Source organism: Hippichthys cyanospilos, chromosome 3 (assembly GCF_059441005.1).
Source record: "Hippichthys cyanospilos isolate Australia breed blue-spotted pipefish chromosome 3, RoL_Hcya_1.0, whole genome shotgun sequence".
Classification (NCBI taxonomy): Eukaryota; Metazoa; Chordata; class Actinopteri; order Syngnathiformes; family Syngnathidae; genus Hippichthys; species Hippichthys cyanospilos.
The window spans coordinates 27,090,690-27,106,120 of NC_142371.1; the positions used below are offsets into that span (position 1 = coordinate 27,090,690).

At 40.8% G+C, this 15,431-nt stretch overlaps 3 protein-coding genes and 1 long non-coding RNA gene across 6 annotated transcripts; 1 reads left to right on the forward strand and 3 right to left on the reverse strand.

The window, feature by feature from the left end:
• Positions 1 to 242: 242 nt before the first annotated feature.
• LOC148426608 (uridine phosphorylase 1-like) lies at positions 243 to 4,158 on the reverse strand. Of its 2 annotated transcripts, none has more exons than XM_088410647.1 (8): positions 4,026 to 4,158; positions 3,498 to 3,548; positions 2,792 to 2,903; positions 2,553 to 2,711; positions 2,356 to 2,470; positions 1,539 to 1,748; positions 1,026 to 1,175; positions 243 to 610 (listed from the first exon to the last, which is right to left on the reverse strand). In XM_088410647.1, exons 2-8 carry the CDS (start codon positions 3,524 to 3,526, stop codon positions 456 to 458), a joined length of 930 nt encoding a protein of 309 aa, XP_088266773.1. In that variant the 5' UTR covers positions 3,527 to 3,548; positions 4,026 to 4,158; the 3' UTR covers positions 243 to 455. The 2 variants fall into 2 exon arrangements, with proteins under 2 accessions (XP_088266773.1, XP_088266774.1); XM_088410648.1 differs by having other exon boundaries at positions 1,026 to 1,172; positions 4,026 to 4,157.
• Positions 4,011 to 10,148, forward strand: LOC148426609 (uncharacterized). Its single transcript, XR_015865075.1, has 5 exons — positions 4,011 to 4,230; positions 8,157 to 8,251; positions 8,391 to 8,561; positions 8,644 to 8,754; positions 9,602 to 10,148. It is a non-coding gene; the product is annotated as an uncharacterized LOC148426609 (long non-coding RNA).
• Positions 5,320 to 9,938, reverse strand: LOC148426610 (uncharacterized protein C8orf88-like). Its single transcript, XM_088410650.1, has 7 exons — positions 9,596 to 9,938; positions 7,885 to 7,979; positions 7,732 to 7,790; positions 6,354 to 6,411; positions 6,166 to 6,272; positions 6,032 to 6,086; positions 5,320 to 5,642 (listed from the first exon to the last, which is right to left on the reverse strand). The coding sequence occupies exons 2-7, from the start codon at positions 7,976 to 7,978 to the stop codon at positions 5,545 to 5,547; spliced, it is 471 nt and encodes a 156-aa protein (XP_088266776.1). The 5' UTR covers position 7,979; positions 9,596 to 9,938; the 3' UTR covers positions 5,320 to 5,544.
• A 540-nt stretch (positions 10,149 to 10,688) lies between the features above and the next one.
• LOC148426611 (RNA-binding protein 12B-like) lies at positions 10,689 to 15,382 on the reverse strand. Of its 2 annotated transcripts, XM_088410268.1 has the most exons (3): positions 15,057 to 15,381; positions 14,695 to 14,813; positions 10,689 to 12,851 (listed from the first exon to the last, which is right to left on the reverse strand). In XM_088410268.1, exon 3 carries the CDS (start codon positions 12,827 to 12,829, stop codon positions 10,985 to 10,987), a length of 1,845 nt encoding a protein of 614 aa, XP_088266394.1. In that variant the 5' UTR covers positions 12,830 to 12,851; positions 14,695 to 14,813; positions 15,057 to 15,381; the 3' UTR covers positions 10,689 to 10,984. The 2 variants fall into 2 exon arrangements, with proteins under 2 accessions (XP_088266394.1, XP_088266395.1); XM_088410269.1 differs by lacking the exon at positions 14,695 to 14,813 and having other exon boundaries at positions 15,057 to 15,382.
• Between the last annotated feature and the right edge of the window lie 49 nt (positions 15,383 to 15,431).

The following is a 15,431-nucleotide window of genomic DNA, read 5'->3' on the forward strand; positions in this document are numbered from 1 at the left end:
GGCTCTCGGTGTTCTTATCTGTGGAAACTGGGTCAAAATGGCTCTTTTAATGTTAAAGGTTACCAACCCCTTGTCTAGAAAATTCAATCATCAATTGAATTTAGGTAGTGTAGAACTGCAGTTTTAGATGACTGATTTTGCTAGAAAGGAGCAAAGATTCTGAAAATGGTTTAAAGTTGGATTGTGTTAGGTGCACTTAATGGCTGGTGAGATCCATTCTACATAGGCAGACGTAGCTGAACTACAGAAATATGGGTGTATGCTTTATTAAAATGATACATTATAGTCAAATAACAAGGCACTGTAGAACAATAAGAAAGTCATGCTTCCCTTGAATATGAAAAAAAAGCAACACAATCAAGTAAAATCTGCATTTATATTTGTAATTGAGACATCAGGAATTCATATATCACAAAACAAACTCCAATCTAAATGTGTGGCACCATAAAAAGTGGTCATGGCTGGAGTGCTTTCAGTGCCTTGAGCTGCTTCTTAATGAAGTATCCCACAAGGATCTGAGGCCGCTGCTGGTAGCTGTGAAGGACTTGATGAGAGCTGGTCATTTGGTCTCCTTTCAGACGGTCCACCAATGTTGTGCAAACTACGGCCGCTTTAATATTCCAAAACAAAATGTCTGAAGGTTACATGTGAAAGAATTTCCATCCATTCCATCCATTTCCTATAGCAGCTACCCTCATTAGGGCCGCAGGCTTGCTGATGCCTATCCCAGTCGTTTTCGGGCAGTAGGCAGGAGACAACCCAATCACACCTAAATTAGAGCGTTCGATACACCTTCCATGAATGTTTTTGGAGAATGGGAGGATGTTTTTGGAGAATGGGAGGAAGGCAGACTGCCCGGAGAGAACCCACGCGGGCAACAACAACATACAACATGCAGCCTAACCCAACTCCACACAGGAGGGCCAGAGCGAGCCGGAATCGAACTCGAGACTCCGAACTGTGAGGCGGGCGTGCTAACCACTCTTCAATGTCACCCATTAAATTTTGCTGATGTCATTTCTCACCTCGCAGGCCGCTCTGTTTGCACATGGCAGCAAAAACGGTCGACTCCATTTCGATATTGCAGACTCCTGCTTCCATGGCTTTTTGTAAGTATTCGTGCTTGTCCTCCTCCGTGTACGAGCAGAACGCACCATCTAAACGGCCTTGACCTACTTGACACCACACCAAATGTGCATTATTGTCCCTTCATATGGATCAAATTGTTGGTACCCCTCAGCGTTTATGTAGAGAGGATGTCTACAATCCTGTGAATTTTACATTTCTGAATGATTAGAGGACACATCTTGGTTGAACATTATATCATTTTTTGTGGGCCTGTTTCTTTTTTTTATGTAATTATGTTGAACAACAATTCAAAAGCACTCTAATTTCCACTGACTGGTATTTTTTATTCATGATTGCACTTGTCAGATTCAAATAATTTCTGTGACCATTTGGGAGGTTTTTTTTTCTAACAGAGGAATACCAACAATTGTATTTATATGTGTAACAATGACAACAAGAATGAGGCATACCTTCGTAGAAATCCAGGGTGCACATAGTGTTACCCATCACAGCGTTGAACTGGCCTAGTTCCTTGCTGCACCGAAGTAGCTCCTCGGCTAGGTCAAGGTTGAGGTCAGTATTGCGGATCACCAACTTCCCTAAGATCAGCTGCTCAAATTTGGGCACGAATGTGGCGTCAACAGACTGTTTGGTAATAACGACAGTACCAGGCTCAAGCCCTTAAAATGAAACAAGGAGTTAAAATTAGTAACGTGGAATACATCAAATTTAACAACCAAGATTTAGACAAATCATGTTTGCTTAACCCTTGTGCAGTATTTGAATCATTTTTGGGTCATTTTCTTCTACATCATTCTTGCGGTATTTTGGCCAATGGATGGAACTCTCCTGGTAGTATGATAACTAAGTGGTTGCGCCATTTTGAACTTTGACACCATCTGGGTGAAATTTCAGCTCCCTGGTGCCTTCTTTCAACGCTTTCACTTTGTTGTGAAATGCTGTTGAGGTAAACGGATTGGACAAAATATTACACAAGGATTAAACTCATGACTAATTGTCTATTCCACGCAAACTGCTAGTAGAAGCATATAAAAGAAAATGTTCGACTTTTTTAGACAAATTCTTTGTGCTCCTACTGTTTAAGCACCCTGACATCTGCAATAACTCAAATGAAAATACAGTAACGTTGAGGGCTACTGTTGACATCGTTTAAAGTTTAAGAGCGCCCTCTTGCGGCACTTAGCAGAAGTCTTGGTTGTCTGTATACTGTATTGTTTTAAAGCGCTGTACTGTACGATCAATTCGAATTCCGCATTACAAGCTTACCTATACCACCTGATGTCCCAATGCGAATAATTGTAACATCTGTGCAACGTGCATAGTGAAGGAGCTTTATTAGCTCATGCAACATTATTGCCATGGATGGTATTCCAATTCCATGCTGCAACATACAGAAAATCATATTAAAAAAAAATCTTTAGCTTGTACATTTGAATATAATACTGTAGTTGGCTTCTGCTTACACTAACAGAGAGTACAGGACCAAGTTTATACATGGCATAGCGGTCTGTTCCGGCACAAATATTGGGGTACTCTGATTTGGGGTCTTGCATTCCCAGCTCTGCAGCAATGTACTCGATGAACTCTTTCATGCGCCAAGCACTACCCCCGACACATACAAACTGTTGGAAAACGCACATTAAAAAAGTAAGAATAAAATGTTCCAAAATATTATTATTATCAAATCATGAAATATTCTTACTCTGACATCCCCAAACAGGGCAGGAAGGTTGTGTGTTCTTGTTCCCAGACTGAAGTGGTACAAGATGTCATCTTTCATGGCACGGAGGTTAGGGTTGTGGATAAGAACAGGTCTTGAAAGTGCCAAATTTGGGGGGAAAACATAATTAGTGCACGTTGCCTGATAAATGCGCACTGTTTAATGATAAAATATATATTATTAATTTATTTTTCATGTATTTAGTTTTTATTTTTGATTTTCACTTTTTGTTGCTTTTTGAACCCGGTTCAATAAGTGGATTTGTTAGCATTTGTTTGTTTTGAAAGCTGTTTTATTTTTGTTCTTTGAGCCCAATGTGAAACCTCAAACTTAAAAACTGTTATGTCAGATTTCCTAACCACTTTAAGGAGTTGACCCCTCCCCTCATTTTTTTTTTTGTTTGTTCAAAGTATTTTACTCCAGTGTATCTACTGCTGCTTAGAGTATGAATACTGTTGCACTCGTAGTTGTTGTTGTCTTTAAAATACACATTGCACAATGTTTATGCTCAAGGCTAACATTGTCACTTGACAATGGTCCTTAAAATATGAGGACAAATATTTGATTTGATAAAATGAAGACTTGACCTCGGCTAACATTGTCACTTGACATTGGTCCTCAAAATATTAAGACAAATATTTGATCTGTTAAAATGAAAACATGAAATGGGGGGAGGGGGGCACGTTACCTGCTCGTTTCCTTGTTCTTTGAGTCCATCTTCTTTGTCGGGAAAAAGGAACTAAATAAGTAAAATAAAAACAAAATAATGTCAAACTACAGCATTAACTGACTGCACTATGATGCGCCATTTCAGATACTCGAGCTGTTATCAGCAAGCGTAATTGAAGAGATAAAAGTACGTATTCGAGGAATCGCTGGTTGTGATGTTTGCTTTTCCCTATTCAAAACGGGGTCACTGAATGCACCGTGAACACCGGATGGTTACCTCGGAAAGTTGGAGAAAGTTCGCGACCCTTGACCTGACCTCCACTTTCAAGGTGGATGCTCTCGTGTCAACATTTAACCTTAGCTTTAGTTATGCCGTTTTTAAACATCAAATATATTTTTATTTGTGTGAAACACATGTTGTACAAGATGTTTGTTTCGTGGCTGTGTGATGCGCCTTAAATATTGGTAGCCCAGCTGGAAAAAAAACGGTTTTTTTTGCACCGGTTTTTGTGATAAATTTAAATGATTTCAAATTGAAGGCACGTACCTTAAAATTTGCTGATGAGCCGAAGCGTCAGTCGTCACCACGTTTTGCTTGTTCACTTCATGTGATCTCTTCACAGACACCCTTTGTGATCCTAGCTTGCCTTCATTTGCAGTCCAAAGATGAGAGACGACTACTTTCATCTATCAACACGTCAATATTGTAAACTTCCTGCCTGTTTAAATGCCTTTCCTCGGCCCAAGAAAAGGTCTGTGTTTACAACTTTTAAGTCAATTGTGTATTGGGTTTTAATATTTGTAATATATCAGCGAACCACTAAACAAAAAAGGGCACAAAATTGGAAATATGCTGTACTTATTTTTCTTATCTCGTCTTGATTTATTTCCAAATTTGGGAAAGACGTTTAGTAAAAAAAAAATTATATATATATATATATATATATATATATATATATATATATATATATATATATATATATATATATATATATATATATATATATATAGGAGTGATTGCTTTAATATTTAGCGTTTGAGGGGGGCATGTTCACACAAAACAATTTCTCTGAAATCCAAAATATTAGGGTATGATTAGTCATGTGTAATTATAGTGAAGATTTATCACAATTTTTGGACATTTGACATTTTTACACAAAATTTTATCACTTTAGACCAGTGGTTTTCAAATGCGGGAATATGAAGGCATGAAGTGCGTACATTTAATTTTTACAAGGTTAATGCAGGTATCAGCAAATCTAATTGTATGATTTTTTTCAATGCTGCGACAAAGACAGGTTGTATTAGATTTCAAGTTAAGAGTAAATTCATTAAAACAGTTGTTGCTAATTTGTGTAATCCTTTACAGAGCATTGAATGCCTTTATTTTAGGTTTTACACCAGAAGTCACCAACGTCTGGCCTTGAGGGCACTTATCCATTGTGTTTTTTTCCTATAACCCTCCTTCAATTCATCGGGATAAGTATAAAGATCTGCAGAGCTTACTGATGGCACAGCACTGTAATTTCTTTGCACTGGTTAGGAGATCATTGGCAAGAAAAAAAAAATTACACAGGGGGGCGCATCACTGGAAAAAAAGGTTCACAACCATTGATTTAGGGAACCATGCTTGATTGAATGTATTTATGTATGCCTTTTCACATGTGAAGGCCATAGTGATTTTACTTTTAAAGACATCTAATGTCCACAAGCTATAATAAGTAGGAAAATAAAATAAGCTATAATAAGTAGGAAAATAAAATAAGGTTGAATAGAATTCCTCATTTCTTAAAATGAGCCACAATCATGCAGGCATCGATCTTGGCTTTATGACACGTTGATATTTTGCACAAATGTTTTATTGAACATTGTCACAGAATGCAGAGTAGCAAACATCACTCCCAAAATAAATATGCAATAATGCAAAATCTTTCTTGAAAAGAAAGTGTAAACAATAAGGTCAGTAAACTATGAGGAAAAAACACACAAAAACAATGAGGTACATCTCTGCGGGTGTTTTGACTAATTGCACGGGATCAGTTCCCACTCGGTGATGTTGTAAATGGTCATCTGAATCTATTATGAGGCGTGACTGGTGACCAGTCCAGGGTGTTGTCGGACTTTCTCAAGATGTCACCTGAGATGGGCTCCAGGACCACGTGACCTTGAACAAGTACAAAAATAAAGCCATTTTCTTATGCTCACATCTTCACGTAATTGTCTTATGTTGGAATCTGTTAAACAAATTATATGATCTTTCCCTGTGGCAAAGTAGTCACAATTAAAAAAAGACAAAATGAAATGTTTTGGGGTGAATGGTGTTTTCTGACTCCCACATTTGGAATGTGATTGGTTAATTTGTTCCACTATTGATCTCGATCTAATTTTTTACACCACACATTTGGCATTTAACCAGAAGTGTGATGACAGCACTAAGTAAGTAGGTGCAAAGTTAGATGCTTCGCAATTAAAGTAAAAAGTCAGACAAATGTCTCATAATTAGCTAAAATTTGGATTAGCAATCAAGAAAGTTACACAGACAAAAAAACTCACCCTCCTTTCCGTGATTCCAACCAGTTTCGTTTCCCCACAGGCAACTTGGATCTCTCTATTGACACAGTATCGACAAATCCATATTCCATCACGACAGCATGGTTATAAACGCTAATCTTGTCAGGCGGACTTACTGCCTTGGGTAGGACTATGGGGTGGTCTGGTAAAAAATCAGGCTTCTTTCTGGCTGCTGGACAACTTGCAAGACCCATTAAAAATTCTCGAGAGTAACACAAAATCTCTATAAGGACATATTGGGAATAACGGGACAAAGAACTGTCAAACAATCGTGTCAAATCAGTCAAACTCGTTAAAAAATTACCTTTCTTCTGCTTTTGAGGGATGACAATCTTGAGGAACTGCTCAACTGTAATCGTTGACTACAAAATGCATAAGAAGATTAATATTATGGAAGTTAGTTCAAGAAAAAGGGCCAGCTTTGGCAAAGTGATCAAAGATTGGAAGAACAATGTACATTCACAGCAGTAAGCCTGCAGTGTCATCACATCAAAACCAATGTCACTTTTTGTTAAGTTTAACCGTGATTATTAACACTTAAAAATGAAGACTTGTATGATTTTTGAGCAGCTGCTTCATTAAAATACTAGTAAACCTCATACTTCTTGTTTTATGTCCTTTTGTGAATTAATATTGTGTTACTATAGTATATAATTGTGATGCAGTACAAAGATATTGTATTGAATAAATCAGATATCCATTGGACAACCCCATGCAAAATCTCTCCTCCTCAATTCCGGAACAAAAACAAGACATGGATAAGGTCGGGGTATATATATACTCTTGCACGGATGGTACGAGTGCTTCCTGTCGGCCTCTCGCAAGTCATGTTTATCTGCTCGGGTGGGGCTGGTGCTTAGAGTGCAGAATAAGACAGGAATGCTTCCATATGCATCAAGGAAAATACCGTAAATGGGCGCGAATGCACGTCAGGATGCACGCGAATGGAGCGACGCGAATGGCCGCGCGCGGTCACGAGAAGCGAAATTTTGCCTTTCGCGTGAAGTTAATTTTTTTTTTTACTTTTTCCGCGTTTCGCGTCGCGACAGCCAATCAACTTCGGGAACATTCAACTGCTCACGCAGGGGCCAGGAGTGAATCTTGGCGGCCGCTCCAACACGGCCAGCTTAGCTTTCAATACAAAACAGAGCCAAGCAAGAGCACTCACCTGGCTTGTAGAAAGGCGGAAGCGAGAACTTGGGACAACTGGCATGTGCAGCGTTTGCTTCACTTAACAGCTGTTGAACCCTAGTTACTGTGCTAAGCTAACGATAGCGCGGCATTGTCAGCACGATATTTAGCACGGTCTCGGCCACTGCGAGATTGCGACATTGAAAACTTTTGGCGCCGCCTCTGGCCGCTGTTGATCTTACATATATTACATACATGGTGAGAAGGATGATGTGGCTTTCAGACGTGATCAAAAGGTTGGGGACCACTGATTTAAAGCACAACATATACTGTCAAGGTATGGCTTTGTGGTACCCCTGGCCTGCAAGCTTGGTCTTAAAACCCACCCAACATTTTGCTTTTGTGGAAACGTGTTTTTTTTATTGGCTGTTTCATTTACAAATGTCTTTATAATGGACATTATAATGCTGTAACTGGTAATTTCCTACGCGATCATTGATGAGATCGACTGACATTCCAGTCCATTGGACTGTTTTAAAGCATTTTCTTACCTTGTCATCCACAATGTCAATCAAGGTCTGTGTACGCGAAGCTCCACTTAATATGGGTTCTAAATCAATAAATAGATTATACATTAGAAGAGGGGGCAATAACTCCAAATCAAAAGAAAAAACACAAACATCCTTTATTGATGAGCGTTTTACCAAGTGAGCTGCCGGTGCCGACGGGGAGGAGGCGTCGCAGCGGTCTTGCAGGCTCCAGGTGCCTCTGGAGAGTTCGTCTCCTTGATATCTCCATTCTGATATCAAATCACAAGTTTCCAATGTTCATTTTTAGAAGCTCACATTGACTGTTTGTGTATGCAGTGTGTTTTAAAGTGACATTTTGTGGCATCTGTTGCTAGCCAATATATAAACACATGCATGCATCCATAGCCGAATGTAAACTCTGATTTCTTGTTTTTATGTTTGGTCAGCTACGGGTTCTACTCAAGGCCGACGTCCGAGGACCGTTACTCCGAGAGCAACTCCAGCCCTCCCTGTTCCCCGACTACGCCAAGTGATGGAAATGGTAAGGGATAGCAGTACAATTACTGTATAAGCTTTATTGATGAAAGATTTAAGTAAATATGTGCACTGCAGTAATCTTTGTCTCATCTGTAAATAATACTTTCCAAGTTTTAAGAATGTTCCCACATACACATGTGTAGCAGGAGGAGTAAAGTTCACTACTTCCTGCTGGCGTAGCAGTGTTACCCTACAGACTGTTGGCAATTCAGTAATTCGGGCTCCACCTATAAAAGGAGGTGTCACTCTAGCAGGCGTGACTCCTTGGCTCCAAGGTCTGCCCGCTTTCAGGGCTCCTTCTAATAATCAGGCAGGTAAGGTTTGTGAGGTTAAGTTGCGCAGCTATTTAGGCAACAATCATGATCCGAACCCATCTACTTTTTTAATTTTAGACAGTGCGCCTCAGATGTTAGGTGCGCACTTCATGGCCGGCATCAGGCCATGATGCAGCTGGGAACTGGCTGCGCCCAATTTCCCCTCCATGTCCTCAATTGAGCTGATTTGGAGGTAAGGTGGCCCACAGACACGTGTTTTTATAATGAAGTTACTGGTTTAATGTTACTGTTCATTGTACAGGTTTTGAATTAAAGCAGGACACTGCTCTTTTGTTTTGGCCGTCTGCCACTAACGCATCGCCTGGGTGTGGCACTCAACTGTCATGTCTGACGGGCAGTGCCATGGGTTTTCACCCTTTAATACCTTCAACAATTGGTGGCGTTAACCAGCGTCTATCCAGTTAGGACTTGAGTGGGCACAGTCAACCCTGTTTTATTGTTTCTAAGAAATGTTTTACTCCTTTTAAGAATGTTTTAATCAAATTCCTCAGTCGTCTTGGCAGGTCGTTTGTTGTGAGTTTCTATTTGTGTTCATTTATTCCTTGTCCTTTATATTTAGGACTGGAGACTTCCGGTGCCGGTCTAGGTAGAGGGTTCCCATTTTGAATTGTGGTATTTTAATTTTGGGGTCGAGTGTGCGTGTGTGTCACTCGGATGTTTTGCTCGAGGAGCAGCCGCGCTAGCTAAATGGATGGCTAATCAAATGGGATTTAATTTTTGCCGTAAACTTCCTACTGTTGTTTACTTTGGTGCGTTTAGAGGAACGATTGAAAGTGCCTAAATATATTAAGTTTTTCCACGTGTTGGTAGTTATTAACGCGATGGTTCTTGTGCAAAGTGTTTGTCCACCGAAAGATAGCGGTGACTAACGACCGATATTGTGTGCTGCATCACCCTTCTAAGAGTTAGAAGCAACCGAAAAATGTTGACTTGTTAAACCTTCATCTGATGTTGTCACGGGCTCATATTAGTTTCTGCACTTCTACGTTGTAAATAAAAGTTTCTGAATTCACCTGCAGAGGGATCTCTGTCACTGCTCCGTGGTCAAGTGGTGTGATGGGACGTTCGACACCGAGATTCCGGGGCCCGTGTCAGCAGAGATGGACATACCACTGAAAAGAAGCGCTTCAAAAATTTTGCTCAAATGTCACTTGATGACGTAATGCGACTATTTGGGTTACACGCACTCTGGAATTACATGAAGGTATTCCTGTGTTGCGTGACATTTAAAAAATAGTGAAAAAGTAGCATTTTTGCAAAAATCATTCTAATTGGTTTTCCATTCATGCGAGTATTTCAGAGAAAGTGATCCCTTAAAAAAATTATGAGGCGGCTATTCAAATGGATTATTCTAAACAGTACCCCCTCTTCAGATGGTTCGGCCCACACAATCGTTCTGCTGCCAAGAATTTTTTTTTTTTTTTTTTTTAACTATTTGAAACTAAATTGATGCGTTTGAGCATCGTTAACGTAATCCCAGAGGACATTTTGTTGACAGTAATTTTGTGAACACTTCTATAATTACCTTGTTTATTGTCCAATTGCTCAAGTGAGTCGATTCTATCAACCCACGGAAAAGATTAGAACCACTGACAACTTTCTGTAGCCTTAGCTACATAAATTACACAAATGTAAGACTTAATGCATTGGTGTTATGTTGTTCACCCAAATGAAGTTAATCGTTGTTGTTAGGCCCATCTAACCACCAAATGTCACAAGAGTGGGTATTTTAAAACAACTGACTGATGAAATGACTTTTTCCAAATCAAGATGGCAAAGACCACGTTTCACAAGGCTTCTTCAAATTTCTTCTATTCGGACGATGCCTCGCCTACCAAGGCATGAAGCTAGTAAAATACAATTTGTGACATCCGATATAGTTTCTAAATAAAATGCAAAAATTCTAAATTACTCTTTTTGTCAACCGGGGTAAGCTTAATAATTTGCTACATATTGATAAATTCAAACATCTTTCAATTTCAACAAAAACAAGTCATTTAGTTAAGCGAGGCAAAAAATCATTCAAATATTGAATGCTGATTTCTTCTTTAAAAAGTTTTCGGATAAAAGTCCGCTGTAAAAAGTCAAGGGGAGAATAACTTTTTTTGTTTTTTTTTTAATAAACATCACATTAACAAAAGCTTGAACTGTATAACCCATCAAGAGTTTACATCATGAATGCAGTCAAAGGTAAAAGAAAATGTCATTGCAAGTAAACAGTGAAGCACTGTTCAAATGGATAAAAGAAAAAAAAGACACAAAGGAGTCAAAAATAAAAACTTGATTTCTAAACGTTAAAAAAAAAAAAAAAAAAAGTAAATGCACACACAATTTCCCTCAAACTTCGGATAACATTTATGTTCAAACCAGACCACTTAACCATCAAGCTCCCAAAGTCACTTTCAGGCAAACAGTAGTTGAATCTTGCGAGAACCAATCGGCCTCCCATTGAGTTCCTCTATTGCGATTACTGCCTCCTGGCGACTCTCAAATACCACGGTGGCGGAACCCTTAAATGCGCCGCTTCTGTCAAACTGCAATGAGATGGATCCCGGAATAATCCGATATCCATGGCAAAAATCATAGATTTCTTCCGTTTTTATTTGGAATGGTAAATTTGTCAGCCTTACGCATGTGGACTCTGCAGACTGCTGCCTTGGACCGCCACTACGCGTACCGTTGCCTCTGTCAAAAGGCTCGCCAAAAGACTTGTAGCCTCCGTGCGTATGAGGCCCCGCATTCATCGGCGTATTCCCAGAATGAGAGCCCCTAAAGTCAGAGTAGTCACGCTCACCGCCAACACCTTGGAAATCGTTGTATCTTCGCTGCGGTCCAGCGAGCAGCTCCCGCATCTCAGCATGCGTAATGTATTTCAGATCGATCTTTGAGCCAAGAAACCTTTGTCCGTCGAACGTGAGGGCCCGCATGGCTGCTGACTCGGAATGAAAAAGGACCAAAGCCCTACCGGTCCCTGCTCCAGTATTGTCCCGCAGCAAGTGCAAGTCTTCTTCCGAGAGACTCATCCCAAAGAAGAAATCCAAGATCTCCACTTTACGCACATCAAAGGGAAAATTTTGCGCAAGCAAGCACGTTTCCGATCCAGAATAATCCCTGGGGTGGGACGGGGGCCTGTCATTACTCCTCCTGGAGTTTCCAAAGGGGCCGCCCCTCATTTTCTGAGATTCCATGACGGCTTTCATTTTCTCTCTCGTGATTGGCCGGATATGAATCAATCGATTGAAAAAGGGCTTTGTCTCCATGTCCAATGCCTCGCGATAGTCTTGCAGGCTGTTGAAAAGTATAAATGCAGACTTACTTTTCTGGTCGTCAAAATTGACAAACAAGATCTGGTCATCGCTGAGTCTCGCATGATGAAAAAGTCTTTTAATGTCCCCTATTTCTACTGCAAAGGAGAGATTTTCCACCAAAACACAGTAGTCCTCCTTGAAGGATGGCATCCCCCAGCCTAAGGGTGACTGTGACCTCATACGGTATTGGAAATTCTTTTGGTCGTACGAAGGCGAACCACGACTTTCGAACTGGTCGCCTCGTGGGTTTGCGTTCATGGGCTGCCTTCCGCTTGCCCGACGCAAGTCCTCGTCTGTCGTCGGACAAACCTCCACATACCGAGTACCGATGTATTCCCGATCCTTCTTCAAAGCTTCCGATGCTTCGGCGGGGCTTGAAAACCTCACGAAACCCATCCCGTTGTTTTTTCCGGATGCGTTTTTCAACAGGACAAGGTCAACGACGCGTAAACCACTAAAAAATTCAGCAATTTCTCCTTCAGAGACGCTGAACGGCAACCCTTTGAGAAAAACACACGGGGACTCTTCAGCTGCGTTAGAGGGTCTCTTTTGGCGGGGCGGAGAGATGTCCGATCTACTTGCCGGCCTCTTGTTGGTCTCGGCTTCCACAGATCTTCGGCTGTGCCTTGTGTCGTCGTCGTCGTCGTGACTTCTCTTTTGCTCCCTCTCGGCATTCATGGCACTTTTCTCAAATACGTTCTGCATCTCCGTTTTGCTACTGAGGAGCAAAGTCACAGGTCCGCCTCTAATCAGCCCCCCTGAGCGAGTCATGGCTCTTCTCGCATCTTCATCGGAAGCAAAAATAATGAACGCTTCCTCCTTCTCGCCTCCAATTATGTGCACACCACCATCTGGAATTTTGAGGCCAGTGAAGAATTTGCGAATATCCTGAGAACCAGCAGTGATCCTCAATCCCTGTAAACGGATGACGACTGCCATGCTGAAGCACAAACAACAGCACCTGCAGACAGAAGGGTATAGAATAGCATTATTCCTGTAGCAGGTTCTCAACTCTACACCCCCTGCCATTCCAACATGTCTCTTGTAACCCGATAAGCAACTGCATTTAAGGCAAAAAAAAAAAAAAAAAAAAGACTTGAAGCCCAAACCTCAAAATGTCAACAGCACACGCAACAGCATTAACGTACTGCAATGGGAAACTGATCACCACATTATCTCCTAAGTTCCAATCCTTTTTTGTAGCATCTTTAGTCACAAAGTAACTAGCAGTCAGATTCTGTTCCAAACTACATCCCAACTCAAACTACTAACCCTTCAACTCAGCCAAATATCCTTACACAGGTTGTGCAAAAATGCAGCGGTACCTTGAGATTAAGGGCGGAAATAATTGTTAAGTAATTGATAAATTATGTGAATTCATCTTGGTTTTCTTAATCCAATTTACCACTGCTTTGTTCCAAACATTGACAATTTCATTATCAATGCATAAAATGCACTAATTTTGGTTATGTTCCTTATTTTGTCCATAATATCATAATCGGGAGGTAGGTATGTTTGCAAAAGTCAAATTTTGAATCACAGAAAAAGTGACTTAAAGCTAAAATCCCAATTAGTTGGACAATTCAATCATGTATCAGCTCTAAACAATTATAGGCTAATTAATCAACATTTTTAATACAATTGATGATCATGAAAATTTGTTGATTAATTTGCTCAGTGATTAGTTGTGGATTAATCGATCATCAAACTAAGTTGTATTGCAAATCATTTATAGGAATTACAATAATCTATCGGTAAAGTGTAATGTACACTTAGGTACCCCAAAATTGTCTCATCCACACAGAAATCCGTCATAACCATGTGTGATATAACCCTTAATCAAACCATACTTGATGAGTCACCAAGAAGTTCAGACACACTACACGAGATTTGTTTTTCTTCTCAGATTCTACAACTGCCTTTCGAAAAAGTCACATCTCTGCATCTTGCATTCCGACAAGAAAAGCATAGTTGAAAAATAACACCCAAAAAGATGAACTCTGCCTGCACAAAATTGTTTTAATGAACAATCAAAACAACTATGGTCCACATGTAAATCAACCGCCTACAGCACTGCAGTCCAGCAAATCCAATTACAGTAACACTAAATGTTTTACATCAATGGTTGTAGTTTGCCAACTTACAAATATTTCCTATTTAAAATTACAAAAAAAAACTACACAACCAATTATCAACACATGTCCATTCCAATATCATCGGCTCTCCACCAACCTCAGGTCCCACAGAAATAACATATTCCAAACATGATCACTCACAATCAAGCTACGCAGATCCCCTCCCATTATTTCACCTCCGAAGTCACTGCGCAAAAGAGCGCAGCGAAACGTCACCTTCCACCACATAGGCCAACAAAGTGAAACCCATTGAACACACGATCTGGAATACGAGCTTTCTCGCCAATCGTTTCACAAAACCACGCTTTGACTACTCACGCAGTACGTCACTGGAGGCTAACTGACGTCTGCTCCACAAGTCTCTATCCGCCATTACAAACGTGATCCATGGTAAAAAGAGCACCACCCCCCAAACGGTCAGACGACGCACATCCAAAAAGCAACGTTGTTAATTCGATTGCCATCCATCCCATACGTCGAAGAAAATACTCGCGCGAGCTCAACGCTGAAATGGCGCTTGATCGTCACGCAAAAACAATTTAGCAAAATGCTAACAAATGTTAGGGAACAAGCCCACCAAGGCCCCTCGCAATAATTTAATATGCCAGGCCCAGAAAATACGTTCAATATGACGTCACAATAACTACATTACCCAACAACACAACTTACAAAAGCGACAAGAAGACTCTTGTGCAAGTATTTGGAACAATTCTAAAAATATTTGAGCCAAGCCTCGATTCTGTCGCCTTATTCTTCACAGCCGCCGCCGCCGCTTCCCGTCTTCTTCGCTGAGAAAAAAAACACCGATTCAGAACATGTTTACACTGCGCCTCCTGCTGGTCAGTTGCGCAACATGCATCTTCAGAACATGTCTTGAAGGTACTTAAATGTTAACACTCTTAGCTATGGGTGGCTCCAATAAAATTACAACCGTATCCACAACAAACGTGCCAACATTGACGACATTTTATAAGATACATGCTCATTTGCGGTAGAGATCCGTTTAAAAGTGGTGAAAAAACACAACATACTCATTTGTTTTCTCGCATTCGGCGCGCGAATTTGATGTGCGCAGAGTCGAGCAACCGCGTCTGCCGCTGGTTCCGATTCCCGACCCGCAGTGACGAACCGAACCGGGGGTCCGCGTCTATCACGGCTGATGCCAGGCCAGGCCAGCTGTGTCCGCGCATCATGTGACGTCGCCGCAACAAGACACAGCGAATGCCGCAGAGGAAAATGTAAACTTGAGACATGGTTCTCATCCCGTCCCATTTGTTTCAAATGGACCGAAGAGCGGAATAAGTCGAAGCGAATCCCGGGGGTGGTTATCGCCGCGGACCCGATTACGATAGGCACTACTGGCACTGTACTCCCAAGTGTTGGCTCAGTGTGAGCTAATGCTAGCT

Excerpts from the sequence above, each read along its gene's own strand:
- LOC148426611 (XM_088410269.1), bottom strand. The coding sequence starts at position 12,829 with ATGGCAGTCGTCATCCGTTTACAGGGATTGAGGATCACTGCTGGTTCT.
- LOC148426608 (XM_088410647.1), bottom strand. The coding sequence starts at position 3,526 with ATGGACTCAAAGAACAAGGAAACGAGCAG. Across the intron at positions 1,749-2,355 it reads TGGGACATCAGGTGGTATAG|GGCTTGAGCCTGGTACTGTC; the intron begins GTAAGCTTGTAA and ends TTTCATTTTAAG. Across the intron at positions 1,176-1,538 it reads CACCCTGGATTTCTACGAAG|TAGGTCAAGGCCGTTTAGAT; the intron begins GTATGCCTCATT and ends TGTGGTGTCAAG.
- LOC148426610 (XM_088410650.1), bottom strand. The coding sequence starts at position 7,978 with ATGGAGATATCAAGGAGACGAACTCTCCAGAGGCACCTGGAGCCTGCA. Across the intron at positions 6,273-6,353 it reads CCCTCAAAAGCAGAAGAAAG|AGATTTTGTGTTACTCTCGA; the intron begins GTAATTTTTTAA and ends ATGTCCTTATAG. Across the intron at positions 6,087-6,165 it reads CCATAGTCCTACCCAAGGCA|AGAGATCCAAGTTGCCTGTG; the intron begins GTAAGTCCGCCT and ends CTGTGTCAATAG.